The sequence below is a fragment of the Cuculus canorus genome, chromosome 1 (genome assembly GCF_017976375.1).
Source record: "Cuculus canorus isolate bCucCan1 chromosome 1, bCucCan1.pri, whole genome shotgun sequence".
Lineage (NCBI taxonomy): Eukaryota > Metazoa > Chordata > Aves > Cuculiformes > Cuculidae > Cuculus > Cuculus canorus.
In genome coordinates this window covers 155,854,459-155,871,090 of record NC_071401.1, presented here as the reverse complement: position 1 = coordinate 155,871,090, position 16,632 = coordinate 155,854,459, and the positions used below count along the sequence as shown (strand labels likewise).

The 16,632-nt window shown below is 58.1% G+C and overlaps 1 protein-coding gene across 2 annotated transcripts; it reads left to right on the top strand.

The window, feature by feature from the left end:
* The first annotated feature begins 6,022 nt into the window (after positions 1-6,022).
* On the top strand, positions 6,023-16,522 carry SHISA8 (shisa family member 8). Of its 2 annotated transcripts, none has more exons than XM_054056857.1 (4): positions 6,023-7,022; positions 14,913-15,037; positions 15,147-15,287; positions 16,067-16,522. In XM_054056857.1, the coding sequence occupies exons 1-4, from the start codon at positions 6,502-6,504 to the stop codon at positions 16,279-16,281; spliced, it is 1,002 nt and encodes a 333-aa protein (XP_053912832.1). In that variant the 5' UTR covers positions 6,023-6,501; the 3' UTR covers positions 16,282-16,522. The 2 variants fall into 2 exon arrangements, with proteins under 2 accessions (XP_053912832.1, XP_009554956.1); XM_009556661.2 differs by having other exon boundaries at positions 6,027-7,022; positions 15,772-16,236.
* Positions 16,523-16,632: the final 110 nt, after the last annotated feature.

The following is a 16,632-nucleotide window of genomic DNA, read 5'->3' as shown; positions in this document are numbered from 1 at the left end:
AGCAGGGACACCTCCCACTAGATTGTCCTGAGTAAAGAAAATATTTCACCTGCTTGCCGGGAGGTTTGCAGGCACCAGGCAACCCTGCTCAGATGCCAGCTGGTTGCCCTAGCCAGCTTGCCCAGCACATAGGCTTTAGCAATAGATTGGCTGCTCCGGCTGCTCCGGCCACCTTGCTTCCCCAGGACTCCCCTGGCCAGAGCACATCCACTCGCCTCTTCCTGAGGTGTCCACCAGCACACAGCCACTTGGCACATGCCTGGATCCCCCTGCCACGCATTGACACCCGCACTCACCAGGCAGTCACTGTAAGCACATGCCCATGTACATGCAGCCCCCACCACGCTTTTACACGCATACACACACACACATACGTGCACCCACATCCCCCACCACACACTTGGATGCTCATACACACATATTTACGTGGGTACACCCCCTTCCACAGCCTGTATTCCCCATGTCCACCCCGGCTCATCGGCACTTGCACCCCACTACAACCACACACACGGTTACACAGTGCTGGATGAGGGTGACGAACACCCACAAGTCCGCTGCTGCCCAGGGATGAGGAGAGGGAGCTGGTTTGCATGGAGGTGTCCCACTGTGACATGCCACCTTGCAGGATCCAAGCCTCCTATGGCACCTGAACATACCTGGCAGCCTGCCGGTGCCTATGCTGGAGCCTGCACTTGGCACAGCCACCCTTCCCAAGGAGAGGCTCTGCCTGCTGCTGCCAGTCTGCTGCCAGGACGGCACGCCACACGCTGCTCCTGGCCATATGGCCTCCTCCTGCTGACTCTGCCTCGGCCGACGGAACAGGCGCCCTAAATCCTCTAGCCGGCAAATGCCAACAGCTCGCTCTGTTGCCACTGCCAACTTGGGTCCTGAAGTGTGGGGAGAAATTGTTGGGTCCCTTTTGCTGCCACAGCCTGGTTTTTATAGCTCCACAGTTCACAAAAACATCCTCAGGCTGGTCCCGCTGCCTCCCATCCGCTCTGCAGCAGCCCCCCCTTTACACACAGTCATCTCCCCCACGTCAAGGGACATCCCATATATAATCATAGAACGGTTTGGGTTGGAAGGGTCCTTAAAGACCATCCTGTGATGGGCAGGGACACCTCCCACTGGATCGGTCTGCTCAAGGCCCCATCCAACCTGGCCTTGAATACCTCCAAGGATGGGGCAGCCACAACTTCCCTGGGCAACTTGTGCCAATGCCTCACCACCCGCATTGTGAAGAAATTCCTCCTTATGTCTAGTCTAAATCTGTCCCTCTTCAGTTTATAGCCACCATCCCTTGTCCTATCACTACAAGCCTTTGAAAAAAAGTCCCTCCCCAGCTTTCCTGTAGCCCCTTCAGATTCTGGAATGTCACTATAAGGTGTCCTCAGAGCCTTCTCCTCTTCAGGCTGCACATGCGGATGGCTCCTCTCATCCCGTCTCTCTTTGGGTGTATTTTGCCCTAAATTATTGCTGTTTGTACCAGCGCTTTGCATGAGGGTTAGCCAGGGCAAGGGTGGCCAGAGAAGAAGGGGGTGGTGGAGGAGGAGCACAGCCAGGGATGCCACAGCACTGCTGGACAAGCCAAGCTGTACACCTCCACCACCTCCAGGTGTGCTTGTATTGCCTTTTAAGGCTTGAAAAAGCTGGTGGAAAATTTGCTTTAACTAGGAAAGCAGAGGATGCTGGGGCTCCCCTCAGAACAGCAACAGGGACTGGCTGCTTGGGAAGGAGGTTTCCAACTGGTTTGTTCCCTCTCCATTCACTTGCAAGCACCAGTGAGGGAACAGGTTTTGAGTCCAACGTCCCACCAGCTGCCCTGAAGCTCAGATGACTGTAAAGCTGGCTGTGAAGACCCTACACCCATCCATAACGTGCTCTCCAGGCAGCACTAGCAATGCTTCTGGGGCCAGCGAGCTGCTGGGTACGGAGTGCTTGCACTGAGGCAACATTTGCCGACGCGGCCCCTGTCACCAGCATGGTCTCTGGGACTATCCCCAAATGTAAAGTCCATATGCAGCCAGCCCCCACCGGCACTCTGGGCATCACAGCCGATGCGCAGGGGGCTCTGCAGCTGCATCTGGGGCCACGGCTGCCCTCTAACAGTGACAGCTGGGGGAGCTTAGGCTGTCAGGCTGGATCCTGCTCTCCCATGCAGCAGTGTAAATGAAAAATAAGCCCTTGCTTTGAGCAGATTTTTCTCTTGATTCCTCTGGATGTCATTTGGGTTCGAATCCAGCTGCCTTCAGGAAGCTGGGAGCTTACAGATCTCGATTTTTGAATGTTTGCAATTATGATCGTAATGGTAAAGGCACATATGCTTCTGTATTTTCTATAAGCTGTGATGAGGCACAATTGCTCTTTTACAGCCATTTTACAGCCAGAGCATCAAGCACAGGCGGGAGAATAAAACTCTTGTGCATAGTCATAGGATGGTTGGGGACCACTCTGAGCTCTGCCACCATTTTCCCCCACCCTGTACATTTAATTCCCCTGCTTTGCTTCTCCATCACCAACAGTTCTCCTTTGGGCTCCCTCATCCATTGAGTCCATGAGAACGTATGAAGGGGAGCAGCATCTTACTACGCATTAGCTGAGCACCTGACCCCAGGAGTCCCTTATCCCAGTTCTAGACAGCAGGTCTAGGAAAACTTAGGGCTTCTCAACAGGATGCTGATGGCCAAATTTCCTCCACAGTGAAGACAAAATGCAAAGAGATCCTCTTCCCTGGTTGGAAAAGTACCGGCTTCTGTAGCTGAAGTTCTGGAAGGGGACAGGTTTCTCTGGGGTCTCCTGGGGGATACTGGGAGGCCTGGGTGATGCCATTGCCCCACATACCCCCAGGAACAGTGGAAGGAACTCTGCCTCTCCTCTGCCTCCAGGCAGGGGATAGCATTGCAGAGTGTGCTGGAAGCTATTCCTGACAGCCTTCCTTCACCTTCAGCTCTTCCCAGATGATGATTATGGGCATTAGCTGCTGATTTGCAAGCAGCAGAATCTACCCCAGCAGTGCTCCTTGGCACACGGGCAGAGGATGTCAGCTGGTGAGAGACCTCCTTCCCTGGCACAGCCCTCTGGTGTGGGGCATCCACTCCACAGCAGCATCTTTTCCTCCATTCCCTTCTTGGCTCAGGGCCAGCTCCATTCTGCATGGCAAAAGTCACTTTTTTGGGGTAAACATCTCTGATTCCTCAGCTCTAGTATGTGCTCCCTGGGTAACTTCAGGACTGCAACCACTCATCACCAGCTTTTCCTGTGAGCTGATTGTTCCACAAAGCCTCCTGCACTCAGGAAGGCTCCTGTCACCTTGTTTCCCATTGATGATGGCTCCCTTCTCCTTCTCCTTCTTGGGTATGGGTCTGGCAGCTCTGCCTGGTTTGCACCCCCATGATCGCCAGGATCTGGGTCTGTCGGCTCTCTGACTGCAGCAGAGAGATTCTCCACTGGATTGTCGTGCCTGCCAGAAACAATCTGTTTATAGTGTCAGCGCTCAGCGTATCCCTTCCCTCCCCACGTGGTGTTGAACTGCCCGTACCCTATTTCTGCAGGCACAAAGACACCCTCTGTAGTCCGGGTGGTGTTGTCACTGCAGGGGATATTTCCATTACCTCTTCCAAGGCCTGTGGCCAAAGCCTACCAGAGCTCCTCTCCCAAATCCCCATCCCCAGAAATGCCCAGGGACATCGCAAGCACATCCTTTGCTTTTTCTCCAGCGGTCCCTGCTGACCTGAATTTTCCTATAGGTCCTTGCTACTGATTCCCAGGGATTGAGAGGTGTGGGTACCAAGCCATGGGGCTTCCCTCCCGCAGCTCCCTCCCTTTTTGCATAGAGCTAGTGGCCAGGTTGCTTATTTGATGAAGATGAGCTGACGGCTCAACAGGGCTGCGGGCTGCAGGCGCCGGTGCCAGTGCGGCACAGAGAAAGCTCCTGTGGGGTCTTGCCCTGAGCACAGAGGATGTGCCAGGGGGCTGCTCCTCTGCACTGTGTCCTCAGGTTTGGTTTCCTTCTGGGTTCATGCATCCAGCTAACGCCTGCGAGCAGCTCTCCCTCCCTCTTACTCCTAGAGACCCTTTAAATTCAGTGCTTCACACACTCAGTGAATATCCTCTTCCCCTTAAAATCGTTGCCTTTCTCCCAGGTCACATCAGGAAATCATTTTCCGCCAAGCTCCCCAGTTTTGGCCAGATTTTTGCTCTGTCTGCTAACAGCCTACTAAAGCCTCTGGGCCTCTGGGGCAGCTCTGCTCTCATGCACGTCGGAAGCGATCGCCTGGCACCTGGGAAATATTTGCTGACGTTACCTGGGCAGCCAGCAAACTTTGCATGCACGGAATCTCTCAAGGCCAATGCTGCTGTTGGTTATTAGTGTTAACGACCCCCATGTCTGCAACTTCAGTCGATGGGGCCTTTCATCAGAGAGCCCCTCTGAGACTTGGGGAAAGTGTGTCTTTTGGAGACATGCAGTTTTCTTCCACCTCACTGGCTTTTTATCTCTTTCGGGAAGCTCTGGAGGCTACAAGCTACCTTACCTAATGGATCTCTATTAGGTTGTGGCACTGGGGGCCAATTGGAGACGTCCCGGGCTCCAGCTGCTCTCCTTATCCATGTTTTCAATGTCATTGGCTCTTGCCAGCTTCCAGATGGGAAGCGGCCAGGGGCCTGCAGGGCCTGGGGTTGATGACCAAGGAGAGGATATTTCACACCCTAAATCCCTCCCACAGCAAAACACAGCAGCGCTTCACCCTTCATGTGAGGAAAGCTGCTCGGGCAAAGCTCTGGCCCCAAACATTGCATTACCATGAAGCACAGGGAGATGATAACACTGTGTTTCACCCCCCTACATATCGTATGCGGTACAGCACTCTTCCATCTGAGCAGCTTGCAACGACTGGTTCTGCCTGTGGGAGCTGGACCAAGCTCCTAGCGAGGACAGTTGTCTCTGCAGGAGCTCCACAGCAGTGTGAGACCCTCAGCCACCTGTGGTGGGGCACGTAAGGGATGGGTCCTGGGGACAGGCTGGTCCACAGGGCTTGAGCGTTGGCCCAAAGGAGGCACCTGTCAGAGGGAGCTGAACCTCCCCGACCTATTTAATTCCCCTCTGTCTTTACAATGTCTGTTGGTAACACTGCTTGCCTGTCTCTCCCCTGCTGGCACTGCGCAGCCCAGAGGCAGCCTCGTCCTGCAGGCTGGGGTACCAACGGGGCACGTGCCAGTCAGAGGGGCAGGATGAGGCTGTGCCGGAGCACAGTGGGACAAGTGATTTGGATGGAGACAGTGGTGATGCTGGATTTGCTGCCTTTCCTTGGGCAGGACCGTCCAGAAAGGGTGAGGCTGCAGCCTCAGCTCCCACTCGTTGCTGCCCCTTGCTCCAGCCGCCCTCGTTCCAGGCTGGACAGTATGCTTATGCTGGGCAAGAGGCTCAACAGCACCTCAGTTTTCCTCATCCTGCTCTTGCCACAACAGCCCCAGAGCAGAGAATCCCACCATTCTGAGTAGAAGACCTGGCAGTGAGGTTTAATACCACCTTTATGGGTGGCACCAGCCAGAGAGCAGAGCAGTTGGGTGTGGATCACCCAGAGAGGTCCAGGCTTCGAAGCCCAAAGGAGTCATCCAGTGGCTTGATAAAAACCATCACAGCTCTGGAGACGATGCTTCTGGAAGAGATCCAGCAGCCCCCCGCTTCGCCCGTCCTGCAGCCCCATCGCACCCACCTCCCCGCCGGGAATGCTCTGATGCCACCACGGTGCTGGGGCTGCTGCTCTCCCCCTTCCACGAGTGTCACCAAGCCGTGGGGAGGCAGGAGGACCCCCCACCGCCCCAGAGGGCTGCTTCCCTCCCCTCACGCCCCTGGTCCTGCGGGGTGGGGGTCTCGCTGGGACACAGGGGGGTTGCCCCTGGGGCGAGTGCCACGCGTGCCCGCTCGCCCGCGGCGGCAGCTCGACGGGGAGGGCGGGCGTCCTGCCGCCCAGTGGCGGCGGGGAGCCTGGCAGAGGACTCGGTGAAGGACCTTCTCCGGTTTCCTCGGGAGGCTCGGCAGGAGGGGGGAGCCGAGCCCCCCGCGCCTCGCTGCCCGCGCCGGCTCCCTCCCTCCCTCCTCCTCCATCCTCCTCCTCTATCCTCCTCCTCCTCCTCCTCCTCCTCCTGCTCCTGCTCCTCCCGCCCCGGTGCGAAGGGCTCTCGCTGCTTTCCCCTTCTCTCTCTCCGGTGCCGGGGGGCGCGGGGATGGGGCGCCCGCCGCGTGCCCTCCGCTCCCGGCGGGAGGCGCGGGTTCTGCCCCGCCGCCCTCCTCCCCTCCTGCGCTGAACCCCTGCCCTGCCCGAGCTGGGGAGAGCCGGGGAGGGGGGACGCCCCCTCGTACTTTTTCCCCCCCCTACTTCTTTTTTTTCCCCCCTTCCTTTTTTTGCCTTCCCCATCATCCCCCCCACATCCCCCCTTCCCCGGGGGGGGCTTTCGGCGACCATGCACGCGGTCCTGGGCGAGCGCTTCTAAGTCGCCCCGATGGCCCCTCGGATGGAGCCGAGCTACGTCGTGGGTCTGTGGTGCCTGGTGCTGCTGGAGCCGGGCAGGGTGTGGAGCGGCGAGGGCAGCCCCGGGGAAGGCGTGAACGGCAGCCTGGCACCGGCGGAGGCCACGGTCCCCGCGCCCACCGGGGCCACCCCGGGAGGGGACCGGTGCCGGGGGTACTACGACGTGATGGGGCAGTGGGACCCGCCGTTCAACTGCAACGCCGGCATCTACCAGTACTGCTGCGGGACCTGCGGGTACCGCTTCTGCTGCCAGTTCAAGCCCGGGCGGCTGGATCAGAGCGGATGCTCCAACTACGATACCCCAAACTGGGTGAACACGGGACAGCCGCCCACCCGGGTGGACGAGACCACCGAGGATCCCGCTCGCGACAAGACCAACATGATCGTCTACATCATCTGCGGTGTGGTGGCCATCATGGTGCTGGTGGGCATCTTCACCAAGCTGGGCCTGGAGAAGGCGCAAGGACCCCAGACGGAGATGACCGTCTCCAGGTAAAGGGGTTCAGTGTCCCTACTCAATTCCCCCGTGGGTGGTAGCCCATGTCCCGGGCCCCTTGTGCTTCACCCTGGAGCTGCCGAGAGCGTGAGCTGATCCCTAAAGCTCCCGTCCTGGCATGCTGAGATGCCACGGGGTGGGTAGGATGCAGCTCCCCAACCTGTCCCAGCAGGCAGGGCTGCCAGCCAGGAAAGCCTCCATGAGAGGGGGTGAATGTGCATCTGTCCCCTCTCCGAATGACCTGCTCTGTCCCTGGAGGAGGCCTATCCCTGGCTCAGGAGTGCCATCCCCACCGCACACAGTGGGGTGGGTGATAAGTGAGCTCTAGGAGTGGCTTTCGCCCCCCCAAAAAGCAAAGCTGTGGTTCCCAGTATTTGAGGGAGACAAGCCTGGGTCTGATTGTGCATGGAGTGACTCGGGACCGCAGTCCCCTTGGGCTTAGCCTCGCTGGCGGTGTTGGTGAGAGGAGATGGCAAAGACAGCTTTGCCACAGCTGCTGCGCTGCCTCTGTGTGTGTGTGTGCACATGTGTGCACACGCGTGTGTGTGCATGTGCACATGGGTGTGCACGACTGCCTGCCTCTGTGCACCAGGGTGGGACGTCGCCCTTGCCGGGGGGACAGGGCTGCGCACTCCCTGTGGCTCGGCTTCCAGCAGAAAGCTGGGCAGCTGCCACCGTGCCCTGTGGCACCAGCCCCTGGCTTTTCAGCCCACTCCTGAGCACTGGGCTGGTGGGGAGAAGGTTGGGGTGTCAGGCATGCTTCAGCGTTGGAGACACCCTGCACGTCCCCCCGGCCCTCCTGGCCGTCGGTGCGTCTTCCCCTCTCCATCCTCCCCCAGTCCTGGCTCCAGATATGCTCTTCTCACCCCATTTTTGTCCATCCCATCCCTGCCTTTTGCCACACGGTCTCCCCTCTGCTCCCAGCACTGAGGTGTCATAAGCAGCCCGACCTCAGCCTCGCAGGGTGCACCGCCAGCATCCCTGGGAGCAAGTGGGGTCGTGGACTCAAAGCTGAGGTGTGTGGGAACAGGCAGGAGGGGCAGGTGACCCCCTTTTGGCCTGGGGTGGGGAGAGGCAGAGCCAGGCAGGGTGGGGCAGGGCATGGCAGGACATCACGAAGGCAAAGCCAAGCAAGGGAGGGCAGGGCTGTTGGCCCTGGCCCCAGCCATGACTCCACAGCCTTGCTTTCCCCGTGGTGTCCTGTCATGCAGCTCCTCCGCTTATGCATTTTTTCTTCTCCCTCCTTTTTTTTTTTTAAATTTCTTTCTTTTTTAATTTTTTTTTTTTTTTTTACCAATCACATTCAATGAGTTTGACACCTCGGAGCAGCTGCCAGCAGCTCCAGCCTTCCCAGCACAGATCTGCCCCTGCGGTTCTGACTCAGAGCTGTCCCCCCTCAGCCTCCCCCTTGCGCACACATGATGCACATGCAGAGGAACAGAGCCAGAACAGGTTCACCAAAGCAGTTGTGCCATGGTCATGCTATGAGCGCCTGAAACCAGAAGGGGAAGGATGGAGAGGAGACCCAGCGAGAGGTGCAGGAAGACGGGCCAGGGGCTGAGTTGAATCCACCACCTCAGTGTTCCCACTGAGGACATCAAGCCTGGTGATAAACCCATTTTTTATGCCATTTTTTTCAGGGATTTTAGCTTAAGAAAAAAAAATAAAAAGCAGGGCTGGAGGAAATGGCTTCACCAGGACAGTCAGGGAGCCGCCCTGACTGCATCCCCCAGCACAGACACCCTCCTTCCTTCTCCTGGGACATTGATCTCCCCATGCCTGCCTGAGGCTTGGGCAGCCACTCAGTGCTGTGCCCCAAGTCCAGACCAGCTGCACCCCATCCCCAGACCCACCTCATTCCTTGCACCTTTCCAGGGAGGCAGAGGTTGATCCCTCTGCTCGGAGCAGGGTCATATCTGGGCGCAGATGGGGGTCGCAGGGCCCTCCTGAGCCACACGAGTCAGTTTTGGGGGCTTCATGCTGCTGTCGCCCCTTGGCAGGAAGCCTGGCTGGGTGCCACTGTGAGCCTGCGCCTTCCCCCTCTCCCCATGTCGCCTGAGGAAGTGCTGGCACCTTGACAGGATCAATACAGCCTCCGCCAGCCTCCTGACTCCCCTTCGACTCGCCTGCTGCCACATCTTTTTTTTTGGTCTCCCCCCTCCAGCTCCTGGGAATGACATACTGGGCTTGGGGAAGGGTCAGCCCCCAAGGACGGTCATATTCAGGTCTTCATGCCCTGCCAGTGGGTCTTACCTTCTCCCATCACCAGCCACTGCTGGGACTGCTGCCGCTTACCAAGGGGTGCTTTCTGCAGGTAGCCTCAATTCTGTGCCACAGGAGCCATGTGTTTCCCCATGTCCTCCCTCCCTCTCGCCTGTGCAAGTCTGAACTTTGCTGATGAGTTTGGGGAGAATGGTGCCTTTTGTCCGCAAAGCCATAGATCTTTCAGACACCAGCATACAGACTGGGAGAAGGCGAGTTTTCCTTGCCTGCCTTTGTGAGACAAAATCAGAAAGGCACCTCCATCACTGCAGAAGCTGGGGGAAGCCTCACCATCTCCCGCGCCTGTTGTCCTTCTTCGTAATCTATGAGTGGCTCCAGCCCCATGGGGATGGTGACCGGCAAGCTGTGGTGGGGTGGGAGCGGTGCAATGGGTACAGAGCCCTGGACACCAGGCAAGGCACAGCCTCCCAGCTGCTGGGCTGATGGAAATGTTGCAGGGGCCAGGTACATGGCACAGGCATCCGAAAAGGGACGCTGTTGCCTCCATCCTGCTGTGTGCCTGGTTGGCCCGGACAATACATTTCATCTCAGCACCTCTGAGAGAGTGAAGCTATTTCTAGCTGCCTCGCTCCCCTATACCCACGCGTGGCCCAGGACATGGGCAGTGCCACCTCGTCTTCCTCCTGGTGCCTCAGGTAGGAGCTTCTCATTTGCTCTTCGGGCACCGCATTGTGGCTTCGGGCCAGCTCCCTGTTGCGCGGCCGGCTTGGTTTCCATTCTCATCCCTCCTGCCTGCCAGGGTTTTTCCGTTCGTTGGAGCACTGCTTGCTGCCCTGGGATGGCTACCACCACCACTGCTTGCAGGCTTCACATTTAGGAGGGAAGATCAACCACATCTGCACCCCTAGACATCATTCATCATGGTCCTGGTCTGAGTGCAGGAAGAGCGATCAAGAGCAGAAATGCCACCAGCTCCTCCAATATGGACACACCTGAGCCATTGTCCAACTTATCCCAAGACCCCAGTGGCTCAGCTACCTCTGACACAGCTTCTCCTCCCAGCTCTGGCTGCCAGTCCACCCAGGGGAGTGGATGCTTGAGTGGTGGTGGCTACGTGGCGTGTCATCCCCTGCCCATTCGCCCTCCTCTGCAGGGCCTTATGGCAGCTCCCACAAGCCCCTCTCCTTCCTGCTCATCTCGCACTTGGCACCCGTCCCCAGTACTCGCTCAGCCTGGCCAAACCCCGCATTGAGTCAGGAACACCTGCCCGTGTTTTTCTTCAGGCCCCGGATCTCCGGGGACATCGGGTCCCTGGGAGCCCCCAAGATTTGGCTGCACCCATCACATGAGAGCAGGCACATGCGCCACAGACCTCTCCCCAAAACCCTTCTGAGAAGAACTGCAGGTTATGGCTGGGGTGAACATCCCTATAGGAAGAGTTGAGTGAGGAGCAGCCTCCTGGGGACAGCAATGATCCTGGAGAGGGGCGAAAAAGAAGGTGGGAGTAGGTGCACTGGTAGCCACAGTAGCCAAGTGCTCAGTGCTGGCTTTTCACTCTCTGGGTCCCCCCATGGGGTCCCAAAACCTGGCCCCATTGCGCATCCAACTGTGCTGGGTGTTTTTCTGGTGCCGCTCCAGTCTGTGGTCGATACCCACAGTAGCAGGTGACAGCAAAGACCTGGAAAAGGTGTTTGCAGGCAGTATGGCAAGTTGTCACCTGCTGCCCCAGCTCTCCAGGGGGTGACAGAGGGGACCCAGCTCTAGCAGCGAGGGAAACCCAGACCTCTGTCTGCAGACTGGATGTAACATCCAGCTAGGGAGGCACACTTCCACCACCCAATGCTTTGCTCACACTCCATTAACCACCACTGCAACTCCAGTTTTGCAAAGGTGTCCTGCTATCTCCAAGGCTCCCTGAGCATCCTGACTGTCCCAGCTCCAGTGCGTGAGTGTCCCACACTGCCCGTGCCGCTCGGTTGCATGGACAGACACTCCCTGGCCCAAGCAGATGCAGCATAAGCCACGGCACGTGTCCCCAGGGAGGTGAAGGTGATGCTCTCTCTGGGCATGGGGTCATTGTGGCCAGCCAAGGTGCCAGCCCACCTGTGGTCATGGTGAGACGTGTGTCTCCTCCACTATTGCACCTCTGCTCCAAACCTCACCACCCCGCTTGGCTGGTAGCTGCCATCTTATGCAGCCCCTCCAAGGGTTCAATCCGTCTCAAGGCAATGTCACTTTGCCAGTCACTTTATCGTCTATCCTTTCCTCCAGTGGTTGTGCTCCTGTTTCCTCTCCCATCATTCCCTTTCCCCTTGCCCAGGGCTTGCAGCCACTGTCCCATTGAGTTTGCTGAGTTTGGGAGCTTGGACCTCCCAAAAGCAGGTCAGCTGTTGGGCTGAGGTGTTCTGCCAGGCTCCGTGTCTCCTTCCAACATGAGCACCTCCATTTCATGCGCTCTGGTGGCTCCCTTGGGAGCACTGAGCTCTGTGTGCCAGCTCCTGCCATGGAGATGTCAGTCTCCGTTGTCACTGTTCCCAGATCTGCCTCTTTGCTAGGTCTCAGGACTTGTACCAGGCTGGTTTGGGGACCTTGGTTGCACCCATTGGCACAACCAGACTTGCCACAGAGGTGGCTGAATACCAGCGCAGATGAGGCTGTACTTGGTCAAGCCAGGTAGTAGCTGGGAGCAGGATCCTGCTTCAGTGACCCTCACACATGGCCTCGTGTGCTTGGTGTCCGTGGACACGATGGTGAGACCTCCCTTGTGCTGCTCCTTAGTGTTCTGTTGCAGATGAGCAATGCACATTTAAAGCTGCATTTGCCCTGTGTCCCCCACACCTCCATCTGCACCTCAGAGCTATCTCAGCCCCACAGATCGCTGGATGACCTAGAGAGACATGGCCCGACCTTCCGCAAGCCCCCCAGCCATGGGACCAGGCTTGAGTTCATAAAACCCCTGAAAACACATACAGTGAGACAGCAGCTCCTTAGCGCGATGTCACCCTCCAAGTCCACCTCCCCTTGCACTGCACTGCACTGAGGATGGGGGGATGCAGTCCTGGCTCACGCTTGTAGCGCAAGGCAGGGGGTGAGGCTGGTGCTGAGGGTTTGTGCATGCTTCCCACCTCAGCAAAATCGCTCATTGAGAGCTGCTCATGCCATCACTGTTAATTGTTATCATCCACACATCCTGCATGGTTGGCTTATGAGAAAGAGCACGGATGGATTTATCTGGAGAGGGAAAGTCACAGATAAAGGATTGCTCAGGCTTCATAAATAGACCCAAGGATAGAAAGAAATAATATTTAAGTAAAAATAGGTCAAATTGCATCAAACTTCCTGATGAAACAGCCCTGCTGGAATGCTGGGCTCCAGGGACAGGTGAGAGCAGGCAGCAGCCACTGGGGAGGTGGCCAGTGAGCAATGCACCGCAGGGAAGGTAGGAGCTGATGGGGCGGCAGCTCCCTGGGTTGACAGCCCACGCCCATGGCCTTGGGGGACCTGCATCCCCCCTGCCTGCCCAGGCTCGTGCCCAGAGCTCCTCTGGGTGCAGCGCCAGTGGCCAAAGGAGACTGGCTGGGCCCAGAGCTGGAGTCAGTCGGCTGCAGGAGGGCTCCTGGGCATGCGTGGGGTTTGAAGAGTTGCAGGATGGAGGTGCCGCAGCCTTCCTGGGCAGCCTGGTCCAGCATTTGACCGCCCTTGCAGTGTTTCTGCTGTTAGAACAGTATTTTGTGTGTTTTGGGTTGCGCCCATTGTCTCTTGTCAGCCTAGACCTGTACTTGTCGTACCCTTCGGTCAGATATTCATATACAGTGTCAAGAACCCCTTGAGCCTTCTCTTCTCCAGGCTGAGTAGTTCCAGGTCTCAGCCAGTCCTTAAGGAGAGATGCTCTAGTCCCTTCATCATCTTTGTGGCTCTTTGCTGGACTCTCTCCGGTCTGTCCATGTCTCTCCTGGACTGAGGAGCCCATAGCTGAGACAGCACTCCAGGAGTGAACTTACCATTGCCAAGTAGAGGGAAAGGATCACCTCCCTCGGACCTGCTGGCAACACTTTGCCTAACACAGCCAGGGTTAGCGTTAGACTTCTTTATCCCAAGGGCACATTGCTGGCTCATGGTCTGCTTGGTGTCTACCAGGATCCCCAAGCCCTTTTTCGCCAAGCTGCCTTCCAGCTGCTCTGCGCCTGGTATATACCAATGCCAGGGTTGTTCCTCCCCCATTTCAATTTGTTCGGCTCCATGAGGGTCCTGTTGGCCCATTTGGAGAGTGAAGGATCCCAGAGAGGCTGTTACCCAAAGCTCCCCAAGAATAGTGTGAAATGAACCAAAACGGTGACTGAACCTCCCTTGTAGCTTTGCTCTTGTCATTGCCTTGTGATGTTCTCTGGATCTAAGCTGGGAGGGAAAATGTCCCAGGAGCAGCCTCACCCCCCGCCCTGGGCATCTGCATGCCGAGGCATAACACATTGCTTTCCCCATTGTTCTCGTTGTCTTCCTTGGCAGTTCCCTACACTGGGTTTGCTGGGCTTTTGAAAGCTTTGAGGCCATGAGCTGACACATCCACCAAATCAGGATTATTCCCCCCCTTCCTCTCTAATTTGCATTTATGCACGTTGAGTTCAATCTGCTGATTTATCATCCAGCTACTTGCCGACCGTGAGCTCCTGCTACAGCTCCCACCGTGTCTATGAGCCAGCCAGAGCCTCCGAGGTGCAAGGTATGCTCACAGCGAGCCATGGATTAAGGAGCCAGAAAAAGCCCTCAGTGGACACCCCTGAGCCTTTGTAGTCATGCAGGGCTGATCTCTGCAGGGAGAACGGTGAGTTTCCTCCCTGCAAAGCCCCATCCCAGCAGGACCATACCATCCTTGCCTTGGAACTTGCTGCTGAAGGCCACGATGCTGCGTGGGCATGTCCTGCTCTGGCTCCACTGGTGTGCCCTGCTGCAGCATCACCAGCGCACGCCGCTCCCGGACTGCCAGCATGTCCTGCTCCACCACCACCGGAGCGCCCTGCTCTGGCACTGTTGGTGCGCCGTGGTGGGACTGCAGCGTCTCCATCCATGAATGTTAAACGAAGTAGGTCTTTATCTTATGTAATGGTGTTTAATGTTTAATGCTGTTACTTACAAGGAGGGCGTTACGCATGGACGGCACATGTGCTGGAGGCCATTGCTAGTTCATCCTCCTTCTGAAGAGGTGCAAGCGGCTTCTCTAATCCCTTACTCAGGGTCTGTTTTGCTTTGAAGGGACTCAAGTGGAGGCGTCACCTCCTCTCATCCTCTTCACCAGGCGCTCGCTCCAGGGGAGTGCCACTGAGGTGTTGCTCCAGCCATAGCCAGTTCGTGTTCCTCTGGCTTGGTTCATTGTACCCTTGCAGCTTGCTCCAAGCCACGTGTCTTTCTTGCCACCCTCACCCGATGACACTCCTGTCCCCAGGAGCACTCATGCCCAGCCAGACCCCAATTCAGTGTTGCAGGGGCCTCACCAGCCATCATGCAAACGCTGGATTAGTAGTGTGGGTGTGATCCTTGCTCCCAGTGGCCAGAACCTGGCCCCAGACTGCCCAGCTCTGCCTTCAAAGGGAGGGGTTCAGGGGCTGGAGCACTTTGGTGGAACTGGGGGAGCCGGGTATCACCTTAATGGTCCTTTATCCCCTCCCCAGGACGCTGACAGACTTGCTGAAGCAGCCGGGCCACAGCCCCTCCGATCACACGGATGGCCTCATGGGGGGTGTGCAGGTCCCGCTGGGTGAGGGGCTCACCCGGGGGCCCCCCAGGAACGGCACAGGTAAGGCGTCCATGCGGTGGGGAAAACAGGCTCCCTTGGGTGTATAAAGGCAGTGGGAAGGCGCTGCCTGTGGCTGAGCCCCCCGCCTGCCTGCCTCTGCCTCCTCCAGACAAGCCGCCCTTGAACAACGCTGTGGCCATAACCCCCTCGCTGGGGCGGCCCCACGGCCATGGCAAGCGCCTGCCACTGGCCAGTGGCCTGGACCTGCCAGCCCCTGCCTACACCACCTATGCCACTCTCAAGGCTGGAGGTGAGTGACAGTGCCGCGCGTGTCAGGATGGCAGCTGGGGGGGCCGGCGTCCCACAGACCTGCAGCACTTCCCACCCAATCTGAGCTCAAGATCCCCCATGGACCCACTCCATCCCCCACCCCAGTCAGCACCCAGTATCTCCCATGGACCCACTGCATTCCCCAGCCAATTTGCACCAAGGATCCCACACAGATCTGCAGCGCTGCCCACCCCGTCAGAGCTCAGGATCCCCCATGGACCCCACTGCACTCCCCACCCAATTGCTGCCCCAGATCTTCCAAAACTTGTAGCATCTCCCACCCAGTCCATGTCCAGGACGCCCCCATTCCTCAGCCAATCCACGCCCAGAAGCCCCCCTCTTCCCCACCCATTCCATGTCCAGGATCTCCCCATTGCCCAGTCAATCACACCCCAGGATCCCCCTGTGATGGCAAAGGGTGGGGTGTCCCAGCAGGGGGTGACACCGCATCCCTATCCCCACAGAAAGCGCCCCTGAGGACTTCTACAGACGGTTTGGGGGGCTCGAGGCACCCCCTGCCAGCACCCTGCCCTTCTCACCCGCCGAGGCCCCGATGCTGCCCGAGGGCTGCTCCCTACCCAAAGCCAAAGGCGCCAAGCTGCCAGGGGGCCCAGCCTTCTCAGGGGGCTGGGAGGGGGGTCCCCCACATGGCCCCCGACGGCCTGGTCTGGCTGCCCTGCGCCTTGAGGGGCTGCCCGACACCTTCAGCCCTGCCACCCCACTGTACGGCCAGCCCACCCGGCACCTCGCCACCAACAGCAAGACTGAGGTCACGGTCTGATGGCTGGAACCACTGGGAGGATTGTAGGTTCTACGCGGACACCGAGGGCTGGCCATGGCGGAAGATGCACTGTCCTTCCTCTTTCTGGAGATGGTGCCTGCTGACCGCACTTCACCATCAAGAAGGCCAGGCCACTCCTCTCATCAGGACAATGAATTTCGGCCATTCTCAGCCCACTCCAGGAAACGGCTGAGCCAGGAGCACAATTGTCAGAGTGGGGGCTACCCAGGGGATGGGGACTGATGCTGGACAGGCCACAGCCCTCAGGGATGGTGGGACACAACCTGGTGGGGCCAAGCACCCCCACCTAATTCCCACGAGCAGGTAGGGGAAGAGCAATGGACTCAAAGCACCATCGAAGCACTGCCGGCAGAGCCCAAGCAGCCCCCTTCCCTCCCCTTCCCCACTGTCCAGGCCTCCCCCTTGTCAATAAATAATACATGAAACTGTACGGCCTTGGTATGGATTGGCTGGGGAACTCTGCACTGCTCCCCAAAACCCAGCCCCTTCCCCACACCCACTGGGGCTGGGGACACACTCCTCC